The sequence below is a fragment of the Anomaloglossus baeobatrachus genome, chromosome 12 (genome assembly GCF_048569485.1).
Source record: "Anomaloglossus baeobatrachus isolate aAnoBae1 chromosome 12, aAnoBae1.hap1, whole genome shotgun sequence".
NCBI classification, from domain to species: Eukaryota; Metazoa; Chordata; class Amphibia; order Anura; family Aromobatidae; genus Anomaloglossus; species Anomaloglossus baeobatrachus.
This window is the reverse complement of record NC_134364.1, coordinates 68,358,789-68,374,657: the sequence shown is the minus strand read 5'-3', so window position 1 is coordinate 68,374,657 and position 15,869 is coordinate 68,358,789. Positions and strand designations below refer to the sequence as shown.

The 15,869-nt window shown below is 42.0% G+C and overlaps 1 protein-coding gene across 1 annotated transcript; it reads left to right on the top strand.

Moving 5' to 3' along the window:
• The first annotated feature begins 1,257 nt into the window (after positions 1–1,257).
• ARF6 (ARF GTPase 6) lies at positions 1,258–3,663 on the top strand. Its single transcript, XM_075330870.1, has one exon. It carries the CDS (start codon positions 2,756–2,758, stop codon positions 3,281–3,283), a length of 528 nt encoding a protein of 175 aa, XP_075186985.1. The 5' UTR covers positions 1,258–2,755; the 3' UTR covers positions 3,284–3,663.
• The last annotated feature ends 12,206 nt before the right edge of the window (positions 3,664–15,869 follow it).

Sequence of the window (15,869 nt, the reverse complement as noted above, 5' to 3'; positions counted from 1 at the left end):
CGGGGGGAGGATACGAGTCAATTGTTTAGATTTACCATTTTTTATAACTTTGTTTGAATTTCTGTACATCTAATGACAACTCCGTCCACAACTGCTTTTTGTTGTTATGTTCCTACAATGTAAACAGGGCAATGGAAGGGTGCAGCAGCCTTAAAGGAGCGATCTATCACTTCCTAACATTTTATTTAGGTGGCTGCGAGAGAATGAAATAGAAAATAGGTTGCAATTAACTACGTATTTGTGCCTCATAGTTTACTCCTCTTTTCTTCGTTTCAAAGTTGGGAGGTATGAGTATATACTGTAGATGTAGATGTCATTTATTTGCAATTGCAAAAGGAAAGGTTCCCTGAATATGGAAGGTTATATATTACACTGTAATATACGTCTTATTCAAAATGGCAGCCTCGGACATTTCAGCCATTTTCGCCATGGTAAGGGCTGAGGTGTTGCCTCACAGTCGTTGCTGATTACTTAGATGGGCAGGAAAAGTGCGTAGTTTAATTTGCAAAGAAGATTCCCTACAAACATGACACTAACAAGTAAGAGACATTTTATTTATCCTAATATATTAAATATCTGAATTTAAGTGGGTTTTTTCACCCAGAACATTTTTACATGACTTCTTGACCTGAACTGATCTGGTGAATAGGGGGACTCTGACCTCCTCAGGTTAGGCGGCTGCAAACAGGCGGAGTATGAAGAGAGGTGGCCATGTAACTCCTTTCATGAGGTAAATGCCCTCCATTGCAGGCCTATAACGCTGGATTTTACCTCAGCAGCCACTTTCAGGTGGGTCAGAGACCCCCATTTTCTACATAGGTGAGGAGGGACCCATATTAATCAGACACTTCCACCATATCCTAATAACACACGTCATAATTGTCTCTGGTATGAATGTTCACCGCTATGGCATCGTGTTTTATCGCTGACTAGAAAGTATTCGTTTCTGAGAAGCAAACTCATTCTTTATAAGGGGATTATTGTTCAGAAAATCAGCCTATATATAAAATGTGTGTGCGTGCGACTCATTTCTACAGCGGCGTCTATAGCTGGTAATGGTATCACGTATCTGAGGTAATCTACACTTCCCGCCCGAAAAAAAAACTTCCGGCGCGCGTTATTTTGAATCCCTCCTCCCACACACGTGATCTCAGACGCGCGCCACTCGTCACATGACGTTCTCCTTTGAAGCCTGGGCGTGTCTCCATGTGGACTACGCATGCGTCGGATGTGGCAACTGCGCAGGCGCCAGTGGGCGGAGCCGACACCGGCTCATTCTAGTGACTCGGAAGCGGCCCCTCCTTGTCAGTGGCGGCCGCCGGGATTCAGGCCCCTCCTTCTAGCTGTCCGTCTGTCCTCGTCAGTCCAGCACCGGAAGCTTGAGACCGGTGATATCCGGGCGGAGTGAGAGCACAGCGGGGACCGGCCTGCAAGTCCCGGGCTCCTTCATGTGGTAACTGCCACCAACAGCAGTTGTGGGACGCTGTCATTACCGCAGCAGCCGCATATGGACTGTCCGGTCAGGAGGGACTGAGGGGAGCTGGGCAGTGCGGGATATCCAGGGAGCGCCTCACCTGACGAGAAACGGCCGCCTGCCGCACCGGAACCCGAGGAACCGGACCGAGCGCCTCATCCCACACTCGACACCTTGTACGACCGCAACCCTGACATCAGCCTGTGCCTGTAGCGCCAGCCATAGCTCACCCGAACTACAGGACCCAGCGGGCACCCGACAGCTGAGCTGCACCTTCCTTATACAGGGGGCACCCGACCCGACAGCTGAGCTGCACCCGACCCGACAGCTGAGCTGCACCCCATACAGGAGGCACCCAACAGCTGAGCTTCAGCACCTCAGAGAAGGGGGCACCCAGCAGCTGAGCTTCAGCACCTCAGAGAAGGGGGCACCCAGCAGCTGAGCTACAGCACCCTCTAAGCCCAAGGATCCCAATACAGGAGGCATCTTGGACAATCCAAGCCCCAGAATCGAATACAGGGGGCACCCAGGACCTTCTAAGCCCCAGGATCTAATACAGGGGGCACCCAAGAGCTAAGCTGCAGCACCTCATACAAGGGACACCCAATACCCTCTAAGCCCCTGGCTCTCATACAGGGTGTACTCAGTATCCTCCAAGCCCCAACACCTCATACAGGGGGCACAAAGGACCCTCTACGCACCAGGATCTAATACAGGACGCTCCAGGATCCCTTACAAGGGGCACTCAACAACCTTTAATCCCCAGGTCCTTATACAGAACCTCACTTAAGGATCACCTGTGACCTTCTAAGCCCAAGCAACTCATTCTGGGGTCATCCAACACTTCAAGAGCCTCAACCTCCTACAGAAAGGACACCCAGGACCTCATACAAGGAGCACCTAAAACTCTCCAAGCCTCAGCAGCTCATAAAAAGGGCACTACCCTGTAAGCCCCAGCACCTAAAATAAGGGACACTCTCTTGAACTCTGCTTCCAAAAACTTTTGTAAAAGAGGACAGTATTACATCCAAGACTCTAACCTTCTGCATAAACTCTAATATTGACCCTTCCCGAGACAAGTTGTCATAACCCCCCCAATTTGAGGGTGATCTGTTTCCCTGCGTGTGATATTGGACTTTTTGAGCTACATGATATAACGCTTAGCTCCTTGTATTACATTCTTATTCTGTAAGACTTGGATATTGGTAACTCAAGGATCTTGTGTCAGTATTGGATACACTCAGTTCTTTCTTTCCATTAAGTCGTATTTAATGCTCCACCATGGGCAAGGTGCTTTCCAAGATTTTTGGCAACAAGGAAATGCGGATTTTGATGCTGGGATTGGATGCTGCCGGTAAAACCACCATCCTTTACAAACTCAAGCTGGGTCAGTCCGTCACCACCATCCCTACCGTAGGGTTCAACGTGGAGACTGTAACTTATAAGAATGTCAAATTCAACGTGTGGGATGTTGGAGGGCAGGACAAGATTCGACCACTATGGCGGCACTATTACACCGGAACCCAAGGGCTCATCTTCGTGGTGGACTGTGCTGACCGGGACCGCATTGACGAGGCTAGACAGGAACTTCATCGTATTATAAATGACAGGGAAATGAGGGACGCCATCATCCTAATATTTGCCAATAAGCAAGACCTTCCGGATGCCATGAAACCACACGAGATTCAGGAGAAACTTGGCTTGACCCGGATCAGGGATAGGAATTGGTATGTGCAGCCGTCCTGTGCTACTAGTGGGGACGGTCTCTACGAAGGACTCACGTGGTTAACATCCAACTACAAATCCTAATGACTATTAGAAGATGCTTTACGGTTTTGCGATATTACTTCTTCGAAGTTTATATTTGCAGCATTACGCTGATCTAACCAATCGTCATATTAAATTACAAAGAATGGGCTGGAATATCTTATATATAAATATATACTATTTTTGTTTCCTATTTGCTCTGCTTTAGTTTTGACATTACAAATTTTTCCAGATAAATCAAACTTGACTTCAAATTCGAGAGCCCCGAAGTTAAGGGATTGAGGGTTAACGCTAAATTCTCTGCTTCCTTTTTCTTTCTTTTTGTTTTTCCCAAAATTTGTTGTAGTTTCTGCATTCATACAGGGTATATCGCTAGGTCTTTTTTCCTCTAGTAAACTTTGCAAATTATTCTTTAAAAATCACCCGGTAGTTTTGTCTTTTATACTAAGACTGTTTTTAATAAGAGTTCTAGCATTTAACAATTTTTTTTTTTTTTTTTTATTTCTTTCCATATAAACTTATATTTAATGCTTTACATGATTATACCTTGAAATCAGTTGCTGATTATCAGTGCAAAATATATATTTAGCGTTATCTGTAGTGATACAGATGTTGATGAGCTGACTGTCACAACGCATGCATGAGTAAGCTGAATGCTGGAAAAAAAAACAAATGTTTCTCATTGATTTATTTTTTAAGCAAGACATAACGGGAAGACTGAGGTATTGGTGTGTTCAATGTCTTCTCTACCTATTATGTACTTCAAAAGAAGAAATATCTGAGTTTTGTATATAGATCTCCATTCACATGTAGCAATACTTTCAAATTATGCAAAGCACAAGTTTGTAATTTAATGCAAATTGCAAAGCTTTTTTTGGGGGGGGGACGCTTAGTAATCAGCATCCTGCCTGATTTTTGTGTTATAAGGTACTTTACTCCAAAGCGTCTGAATCTATATGCATTTATTAATAAATACACATATTATTTCTCTACCCTCTTAGTGTATAGTACACTTTTTTTTTTCCCCAGATCTAATTAACATCTGGTGTCAAGAAAGTAGACATTTCCTGTATGATAAATGAGGGAAAAAATCCCGGATATCTAGAGGGTTTGGCTGGTGTTTGAGCCTGGTAGTCTTTAGTACATCTTGTACTAATTTGGGTCTATCTTTAGCGTGTGTTCCTTTTATTACAGGTTCATTCAACTCGGTGTCACTGATGACGTGTTTCCGTGTGCACTACACCATATTGTTCGATCACTATCTGTGCACTTATTCGTTTTGTTTTGCTTTTCCCTTTTAAAGGGGCCAATTAACTAAAATCATGCCTTATCCACAGTGTTGTCGGTCTCCCAGACCTTGGGGGGGAGCAATAGTGCCTATTCATGACCACTGCTCCTTATATTCAGGTCCCATAGAGTATATATGTGTATATGTATGTGTTTGTATGTGTGTAAGATATATATATAATCTATATCACTGACCACAATTATAGGTTTCAATGCTAAGTTCCCACAGGTGCATATTTCCACTGCCCCAAAAGACCACTGCGTATGACTGTTTTAGCAAAGTGCATGATTTATAGGAATCTTATGGCCATTGTTTTTTATTTTATTTTTACAGTGTGGAATCTGATTTGCAATGCATGTTTAAAATCCTCAATATGTCAGTTTCTTTTGCAGTAAATATGGGTTTTATTTGCACATTTTCCCCATTGGATATGTTCACACATGCTGCTTTTTTTTTGTCATTTTGTTTTATGCAGATAAGCTGCAAAACCATGAGATTTCAGAAATCTCAAGGGCACACTTTAGTGTTTTTTTTTTTTCCCTTCCTGACTGAAAAACTTTAAACGTACTGTAGACAAATTGCGCAGCAGAAAAAAGCAGATTTTTTTTTTTCACTGCCAAGATAGCAGGTTTTGTTGAAGCAAAAATCCATCCTGTGAACATAGTCATAGACTTGAAAGAGATGAAAAAAAACGCCAAGGAAAAAAAAACCTTGCATTTTTAGTGTGTTTCCGTAACGGATATGCACTAAAAAGAAATGTTATTCACAAAAGTTTATCAAAAATAAGCAATGGGAAGTTCCTTCCGCCCCCAAAAAAGTAGTTATTTAAAACATGACATCTAAAAAAGACAAAATGGAAACATTTCTTTAAACAAAGAAAGCAATTAATGCAAAAAAGCTGCAAAATCTGAAACAAACCAAATACTCATGAAGGGCACTTGGCGTAAAGGCTGCTTTACACACAATATCGCTAGCGATCTCGTTAGCGATGTGACACGCCAGATCGCAGATACGATTTGCTGAGATCGCTCATAGGGCGCCGCTTAAAAACCACGACCTACGAGCGAACTCGGCAAATCGTATCTGCGATCTGGCGTGTTACATCGCTAACGAGATCGCTAGAGATATCGTTGTATAAAGCGGCCTTAAGAGTTTGCCATGTTGGTAAATCCCCCAACAATTGTTTTTTAGGGCCATTGTACACCAAGTAATGGTATTTTCTGTGGGGAAGCAGGTCTGGCAAGAGGGTTTTTTTTTTTTTTTTTTTTTTTTAAACCGCACCAAAAAAATGATTTAAAATAGTGGACCCCCACACACCCTATATCTCAAAATTCATTAGAAAATTCATTTTTCATACAGCCAAATAAATTGCACAACACTTGAAAGCTGTGACTCAAGGCCGGATATCTTGTCAACAGCTAAATCTATAAGCAAGGTTGGATCAGCTGTTTGACATAGGATTGGAGAACAAACCAAAGAAACTTGTGCATTTCAGGTAACTTGTAGGACATAATAGGTCATTAGGTGTTTCAGGACCTATCCTGAGCTAGCAGCCACCCTCCTCAAGTCGTTTGATGCTGGCTGTACAGAATTGCCCTTGTATTGACTCTTGATGCAAAGTTAAAACTTGTTTGTCCTAATCTCGCCCACGTGAGTATTTTACTGTAATAATGTACATGCACATTATCCTAAAACTTGTCTAGGGCTGGTGACTGATTTCTTTGTGCATGAGTGTAATTAGATGGGATTATCCTCCTGCTTTGTCTTATTGATCAGTCATTGTGAACAGTTTTGCCTATAAACATATTGACCTCAGAGTGAAAACAATGATGTTACTGCATGTATAGAGGAGAGCAAGAGCTTCTTTCCTGTCTACAGTTCATCACACTCTACACATCTGTCATTCTCTGTCTTCAGATGCTGATCGGCCGTCACACCCTCCTCATGTCAGTTTCACAGCGGCCTCTGTAGTTTCCTGCAGATCTAGATGACTAATAAGATGAGCCACACTAACTAGTTGTATTACAGACTGCATTTGGTTTAACTGAAACCTTGATTCTTAATCTAGAAAGTAGGACTGCCCTGTTATGCAACAATACACATCCAAGAGTTCTCATTTATCATGTGATAAATTGATAAATGAGAACTGGAAATTAAATGTTATTAATGAGGCTAAAGGTTCTATGTAAACAGGCCACAAAGAAAGGGACAGGCGTTTTTTAGGAATTCTTTCTCGACTTTGTCATTTTAAGAGGACAGCAAGTGCCCAATGAGCTTTTGGCAAACTTTGGACATTCATTATTGGCAGCACATCATCCTGGGTAAACAAGTGATGTGTTCTTGGCCATAGAAATGTGTTCGGCCCATCTAAAAAGGCCACTAAATGATCGTTGAATGACTTTCATATAACCTGTCAGGTGTAATATGGACCCAAAACCACGAGCAGTTCTGGATGCATATTGCTAATCCCTGCCTAACCGTTCCTGTATACAGTAGAATAAAGAGATCTTTAAAAAAAAGTATTTCTAAAGATCTTTTACCGTATGCTAATGAACTAGGGGACTAGTCCCCTGGGCATTAGTTCCCCCGACCAGTCGCCTCCATTAGCATGTTAGTTTGCCCCTGTGGGCATGCTAATGAATGTGCAGCGCTAGAGGATGATCTCACCTCTCACCCGCCAGTGCGTCCGACGGGGATTTCGGCTCTGCACATGACCCCAGAGTTTGTGTCATGCACACCGGGTGTAGGCTTCCTGGCTTCAAACTGAAGTAGTGCGCATGACCCAAACTCCGGGGTCATGTGCACTGAGCCGAAATTCAGCGCGGATGCAATGGCAGAGAGGTAAGTGAGATCATTCTGTGACGCTGCATATTCATTAGCATATTAGCACACCCACGGGTGTACTAACATGCTCATGGAGCCCACTGGCCAGAGGACTAATCCCCTCGCTCATTAGCATACAATAAAAAATCTTTAGAAATACTTTTTCTAAAGATCTCTTTATCTATGCTAGTGTATACAGGGACAGTTAGGCAGGGATTAGCAATATGCACCCAGAAATGCTTGTGGTTCTGGGTGCATATTGCACCTGACAGGTTCCCTTTAACGGTCATGGTCAGCATAGCTAAATTTGACAGTAATTTTACATTTGGGAAATAATTTAGGAAAACCCAGAAAATAAACGCAATATGATAAGGACTTTGATCTGTGGGGGCTAGGTGTCGAGCTCCTCATTACCTGCGAAGTCAGGGGGCCCTTAGTTTGTGATCGTCTTTTCATAGAGCAATGAGTACAGATCTGTTTCACTACCTGAATTCCCACTGATCAAAAGTTCTAACGTCATTACTATAAATACAAAGTTTTTGCTAATGATAAATACCTATTATCTTTCAAAATGTAAGCAATTTTTAACAATGATCTTTGAATATTTTTTTGTAATTTCACTTGCTGTAGTAAACACTTGCCTTTCCCCCGAGCTCTTTTGCCAGCGATTGGCAGATAACTGATTCTATGAAGGGATCTTGTTCCCGACAAATGATCAGTTTGATAAGTTATTGGGTCAATCAAAAATGAGGCAAATTGGTGCAGGATATTTCCAGGATCTAGCTGATAATAGGTGCAGAATTGTAGCAAGTGATTCGGCCCTGAATGATACTATGTAGATAATATATTCGTCTGCACTGATCGTGACCCCGTTTCACCCAGGAGTTAGCTCAATGCGCCCATTAAATAGGCCGTCCTGGCAGAGATTGATGGAGAGTTGTCCGACCCAAAACTGTTATCCATCTATGCTTTGACAGTCATGTCTCTAGTCTACTTGTAAAAAAAAACGAGATCGTTCTATTAGGAGTCATCTGATTATATTTATATCGAATCGCCTTCCAATTGTAGTGTGGACATATCTATAAGCGAGAAGAAGGAAACTGCACAGAATGAGATGGAGGAAAACAGCCACGTCATCGAACATGTCTGCTGCAGTCCTGTAGCATATAGAAACATGAACTGATTTTGCAGAAATTGTCCTCATCTTGTTTCTTGCGTGTCACTCCTATAAAGAGAAGGCCGTGTTCTCATACTGGAGAGCAAGACCCCATAGACTAAAATGAACCTACGGATTGTAAGATCTTGCTACCTAAAAGATAATCACAAAGGAAGTGACCTAAGAAAAGGAAACATCTTAAGACTACACTCGCTAGTGTACATGTTTTTCCACTCATCTAGATAAATGTTTCCATCAATCAGGACAGTGGATATAGTTAGCGTATATGTCAATTAACTTTATATTTTTGGTACATGTTTCTTTTTACCCTTACTGGTGGAAACGTTTTAAGAATAATTTTACATATCGCCATCATATTCCACATTACTTTTCTGATCACTGTTTTAGAGGAGTAATTTGATTTTTCCTGCAGTGTATAAGGGCAAAGTCCATGTGTGTCCTTAGCACAACGTGGACTCCTATGCTCTTATAGTAAAAAAATCACTTTGTTTCTAAAGTATTCTATTTGAGTCCGGTAGCTTCTTTTTACTTTTCTTAGCTACAGTAGCGTTAATACAATATGGCACACGGAGAGACATTGGGAGTTGACACTACCCGTTCTTACATCATTCCAAGAAATCGGTGCCACGTTTTTAGAATGAGTATTAGATGGTACTATCTGTGCTTACAGTGCAAAGTATCAGTATGGTTTATGCCTGCCACCTTTTCAGGAAAGCTAGCTGTGGCTACATTACAGAGAAGCTTCACTTCTCTACCTACTACATTACTGGGGGTATCAAACTGAATCATTTTCAGAAAAACTAAGGCAGTACTGATAATACCTACATCCTTACAAGAGCCAGTATTAGGGGGTGGTATTACCTTCACCTACATAATAATGAGTGGCAGCACTATGTGTACCTACATTATTATAGGTGGCAGTGCTATCCAAATACATAATCTACAGGCGGAGACAGTATAACATGCCCACATCACTTATAGCTGTATTTATACCTACATGATTACCTAAATGGCTGGGTGGTGGAGGGCAGGGGTTATGGTTATTTTAAAATATACCGTATCATCTTTGGTTCAATGCTTCTATGGACAAGAATGGGTTAAGGATGGCTAGGAACAATATTTTAAATGACGTGGTTTGTAAAATAGAGGAAGTGATTGTTGCAAAAGTCTCTAGTTTTGTTTCTGACTGATGTTTGGTACAATGTGAAGTTTCTCACGCGTGAAATTGCTGTTTAAAGGGTAAAACCCATAACTCCTCCGGCAATCTCATTTCCATACAGTTGCCTGTTTTTATAAACAGAAATACTTAATATTCGGTATTTACTATATCGCATGTACCGGCTCGCCTTCGCATTTCTGATCTCTTCACCTTGCTCCATGGAGACTGCTGGCAATAGACTGGTATTAAAGACTAGAGAATCCAAGACCCATTACAGAGTTATCACTGATTGCTCTCATTGTACACGTGGCTTTAAGGACGATTCCTGATAATGTAAGCCATTTACATATTTAAAGAAGAGCTGCAGAAAATGTGCACTCCCTTCCAAAACTGTAAAATAACAGAAAAGCAAACCTTTCAGCTCTTTATGCTACTTGCCCAGGTGTATGCCACCATTTATATTCCTGGTTATACATATGACATGCCCTTCTAGGCTCACTTCATCATCATCCACTCATTTTTTTAAGTTCCTTTTTCAGAATTAAGAAAAGAACTAAAGGTGAAAATGAATGCGCAAAAGGTTGAAACCTGATCAAAAAGGAGTGAGGGGGATGGCTGAATCTCACCTGGGATGGTTGTGCAAGACAAAACTACTATGTAGGTGTAAAGGCTGCTGCAGATACATGGGTGTAGAGACACGGAGCTGGATTATGAGGTAGATTGTGGGTTCTCTGTGCTGCCGTGTAACCAATTGACGTTGGCTGAAATGAACAGGTTTATGCGTTTCAAGGCGATCTGGCCTCTTCCTTAGGATAATGCCTCATAATCTTTAGGATTAATGCTCTCCTAAAAGAAATGATCCCCACAAAATTTAGTGACACTTCTCAGTTGGTATTTGGTCTTCATCCACGTTGAATTAATCCTCCCCTTTTAGCAGGGAGACCAGGTTATTTTACTAGCCCCATGCCATCTTTCTCAATCAGAGTAGATATACTGGTGGTTTGGACCAATGTCCACCACCTGTTGTGTAGAATAGTAGACGGCCTCCAAAATTGCATTGAGAGTCCAATATACTCCTATAGTTTTTTGTCCGGCATCCCAATCCTTGAAGGAGACATATTGAATATGTTCTAGTATATGTTTTTGGAAACCATGGGGTAGTCTATCAACAGACCCAATGGACTGGAAGTAGAAAGTTTATAGGTTAGTCTGTTTGCACTGATTTTTCTCCTTTCCGACTATCCACAGTAACCCCTAACTAACCTTAACCTTGGAGGCTCCTTAAAGAATGACCCCATTCAATAGCTGGGCCCATACTGTATTTTTCTTCGTCTCCTTTCAAATAGATGTGAAGTCAGGCTGTTCATATACTGCACCACTTTTATATGTACCCAAGTAAACTCCATGCTTCAAGACACTAAGTGACCCTTGTATCAAAATTTTATTTTTTTTTTACATATATTTCTTAAACCATTTTCTAGACAATGACTTCAGTACTTTTCCGTCTTGTGTCATAACTCTTAAATTCCTGCCTCTCGTGTTGTCTCTTCCTCCCCCTGGTTTCCAACAGCAAACAAATCCTGACCCTTCCTGTAAAACGAGTCTTGTTAGGCACATGTCAAAGCTTGGAAGCAATGAATGAATCATTGGGATGAGTGTGTGTAATGCCCGCTGTGCAGTGCAGAAGGGGAATGAATGAACAGAGGAAGTATAGTGCTGCAGACTAGAATACAATCACATAGCTTCTTATCGGGAAGAAAGAGGGTTATAATTGTATGTATAGAGCAGGTAAACTTAGCGATTCCAAGATATGAATATAAATATCAGGATCTGTTGCCAGGAGTGACTATTCTATAGCCTCAATGAGATCTATGTAAAGCCGGCTGTGCGCTGCAAGAGGTCTCGTTCACATCTACGCTCCTCAAGTCTTCACCCTGCTCTTTCTTAGCCTCCTCCACCAAGCTTTGCACAGAATTGAATGAATGTTTTCAAGATTAGAGCTGGTGGGCTCCAATGCAAAATTTCTGCCTGGACCCTCAACTGTCATGGCTCTAGGGCCTGTGTGCAACTAGAACCCCTGCTCATGCCATTATTCTGTCCCTAATAGACAGCAAAGCTCAATGCACAGACCCTTTAGAGTGGCTCAGAGTCCGGATTAACACTAGAAGTCCCAGAAATGTCGAGCTCCCCCCTGAAGTCCCGAAAGAGGGTCAAATGAACCTTAGTCCAAACTGAATAGAACTAACTAGAAACTAAATGGCTAAACTCAATGGAAAACAACAACCTCCTGTGGTGCGACAGTAATGGCCTTAATTACAGAACAAAAGATGGTGATTATAGGATGTTAGCTAAAATCCTTCAGGTCATTCCACCCGTCTCTGGGTTCCAAAGGTAGAAATGTTAAATGACCCCTCTCTGGGACTTCTAGTGTTAAGGACCATAGATAGTGGAGTTATGTTGTCCTTTTGAGGCATGTTATTATCTTCATAGATTCCATATACACCCCTTTGCTACTGATTTACCTGTACAAGTGTTATAGGACTTGTCCCATGACTAGAGAAGAGTGGACAAGTGGAAGTTCTATTTGGCCGGTTCAGCCAGACTTTAAAGTTTGGTTTGGGACCTGAACTTGACCTGAATCCAAATGGAAGTCATTAGTTGGGCAGTTTGGGTCTCCGCCCAATGCAGTCAGCCATGAACAGATCACTGCCGGAGGCGGGTGGGAGAGGCTTTCCTATTTTTTTTTTTGTTTGGTGCACACTACATCTGATGACGCTGTTCTTACCTCCAGTGTGAGCCGATCAAACACTGAAAGTGGCTCACACTGGTCTGAGCCGCGAGCGTACCCAAGCACAGCGATGCTCGCGCAAGTGGTGTTCATACGTAAAGCACCCGAACTCTTTTTTTTTTTTAAAGTCTGTGTTCGATCCCGACCTAGTGAGGAGAGCTGTGGGCCAAACAGGCATTCAGCTAACCGCTATTCATGGTGTATAGTCTTTATGGTACTTATGGAAGGTCTGGACTAGCAATACCATATATTTAGTGAATCAGTGATGCATTGCTTGGAGCTGAGGGGTAAATGAATAGTACTTCTGCTTATCCACTGTAAGCAATGCTGCATTTACAGCTGCAGATTATGAGGCCTCTCGGAATAGCTCTTAACCGGTAGCAGGGAGATCACTCTTGCACGCGGCCTCTGTACTAAACACTTATAACTCATGTCTCGTCTGTATCGAAAGAATGCATTATTTCACTAACATAGGCCTCTCTGAAGAATGCAGTGACTTCCTATAATGAAATACCAGCATTCTGTTATGCAGCTTAGTAAGTAAACATTACCTTTAAAAGGGAAGAAAATGAGCCCTGGGGAGGCATATAACATCCAGTAAATAGGACTGAGCGATGCATCTTACTTATAGTGGGCAGCAAGACGTTATCGTTTTCTGGATGCCTTAAGTTTGCAATTTGTTAGAATAGTCTGTGCAAAGAACGGGAGATGTACAGATTCCTTACACTTGGCAATAGTATACATTTTCATATTTGGAGCTTTGACTTAAACCTTACAATATATTACAGTCATAGTACCCCAACGAGGCTGAGTCCTTCATCTTTTGGACAGTCCTATGCATGGGGGAGGGGTAGAGAGACCACAATTTATTGGCTCAGTATTATTTGGCAGGTATTGGTCGTTTATGATGCGGAAGGTTAGGGAACTGACGACCATTTCACCATTTTGCAATAATTGTCATTTCCCTTCCCCAATTTGCCCTTCGCAAAGCATAACACATTGTTTCATATTTGACAAAAGTGTTATTTTAATTGAAGATCTGCTTAAAGTATCTGCTGTTTCATAAAATTTTGCATTAATCAGAAGTAGAAACAAATAAAACAACATGTACAATGTATCTTCAAACAATCATATGCTTTTTTTTCTCCACTTATGAGCCTCTTTTATCCTCCCCCAACCTCCTGTATTTATCATCCACCTTGAAAATCAGCTAAAGTCCATCTTGGTCAAAATAAGACAGACTGGCGGCTCATAGAGGGATCAGATCACAGCTGCTATTGAAGTGTCTGGAGAGGGGAGGAAGCAAAGAGAGACAAGCCACACACCGATCACTTCTTCATCTTTTTTGTGTTTTATCTTGTCACAGAGCTTGGTTCAAATCCACACGATGAAGATGTCCATGCTGCTGCTTTTTAGTGTTTTATCTCACCCAAGAACTAGATTCACATCCACACTGCCCAGCGCTACTATGTAATATTATCCATACTGGCACTGCTTTTTAGTAAGTCTTTTATATCCTCCCAGAGCTGGATTCACAGCTACACTGCTCAGTACTAGTATATGATGCCCTCCATGCAGCGGCTGCATTCTAGAATGTATTATTAATTTTCCATAGCTGGATTCACAGCTACACTGCTCAGTACTAGTATATGATGCCCTCCATGCAGCGGCTGCATTCTAGAATGTATTTTTAATTTTCCATAGCTGGATTCACGGCTACACTGCTCAGTACTGCTATATGGTGCCTTCTATGCTGCTGCTTCCTAGAATGTATTTTATCTCAACCCAGAACTGGATTCATGGCTACACTGCTCAGTACTGCTTTATGATGCCTTACATGCTGCTACTTTCTAGAACGTATGTTTTCCTCAAACCAGAACTGGATTTACAGCTACACTGTTCAGTACTGCTTAATGATGCCTTCGATGCTGCTACTTTGTTGAAGGTGTTTTATGTCAACCCAGAACTGGACTCACAGATACACTGCTCAGTACTGCTATATGATTCCTCCCATGCTGCTGATTTCTGGAATATATTTTATCTCAACCCAGAGCTGGACTCACAGATACACTGCTCAATACTGCTGTACACTTTGTATACTGTCATCCATGGTGCTCCTAAATGTGCTATATAGAAACAGGAAAGCAGGGATCCCTCATGTCTGTGTGTGCTGTGTATGGGAAACATCATAGCAGCTAGTTTCCACCCACTGGCTCAGAGACAACTGAAAATTGGAGAGAAAGAGTCTGTAGAGGGGAAACCTAGCTATATAATGACCAGACATAATGATATTCCACTTGCAGCAGCTTATTCTGAGCAGTCTCCTGAAACAATATGTACACTTTAAACTTTGGTTTTTACGATAATGGAGTTCCCCTTTTAGGTCCCAACAGACTGCTACTAAATACATTGTGATGGTTGACATACAAATGTGTACAAAATACCATCTGTATCACTATTCTAAGATCTGTCGTGTTGACATACTACAAATTGAGGGTGGAAGACGAGTTATGTTACTCCGTCCTATTTATTTTCTGACGGCTGTAGCGATTGTGAAAGTATTGTGAGTCGGCCAAGCTCTCCCAGCCTGGAGCATTGACGAGCAGTGGTGAGTTACGATGGGTGTGGACTCCTAAAGAACTGGAGCTGAACAATCAAGACTTTGAATATAATAACACCATTCAATGTAACACACCTCGACATGCCCTGTGGTGTGTCAACGCTCGGCTCTCTGGGAAGCAAAGAAGAGGCTGATCCCAGCGGTAACTGGAGCACAGATTATAGGACAAGGACATGACTCAGTGCAACTTATTAGCACACCTTTGTTAAACTGCAGCGTACAAAGGGCGTGATTACACCACCAGTAACTTCAGCAGATTTAGAAGAATGTGACCGGTTACGCATTAACTTTAAAGTTAATATTGATTTACGTTTTGTAGACACCGGTTGTATCTCTGGACCCTGGCAGTGCACACATTTGTATATTGATTCATTTTCCTTTTGGGAGATTGTACTCTGTAGCTATAGGGCAATTTGCTTAAAAAGCATTGCCTCCTAAAATACTGGGCTTATATAAGTGAATAAAGGTCCCATTGACACAAGCTAATAATCAGCAAACGATCACTCATTAGCCCTTGTAGACGTGCTGCCGATTAGCCATTGAAAAGACAATTTGTCATTCGTAGGCCGATTGGATCGTTTATGCAAACCATTAAATAATTGTTGTTGGCAGCGCATTGCAAGTAATAACTGGATGAGCTGCCAGCAATGTGAAGCTGTACAGGGACAGAATATCAAGCTAGGTATGGGGGAGATGGTGACCCCCTGACCAAACCTTCCTCTGGCCCCTTGCTCCCCTGACCACCCTAGATAGGTTCCGCACCTATGCACTGA

Bases quoted from the DNA above. Each gene is read 5' to 3' on its own strand.
- ARF6 (XM_075330870.1), top strand. From the start codon at position 2,756: ATGGGCAAGGTGCTTTCCAAGATTTTTGGCAACAAGGAAATGCGGATT.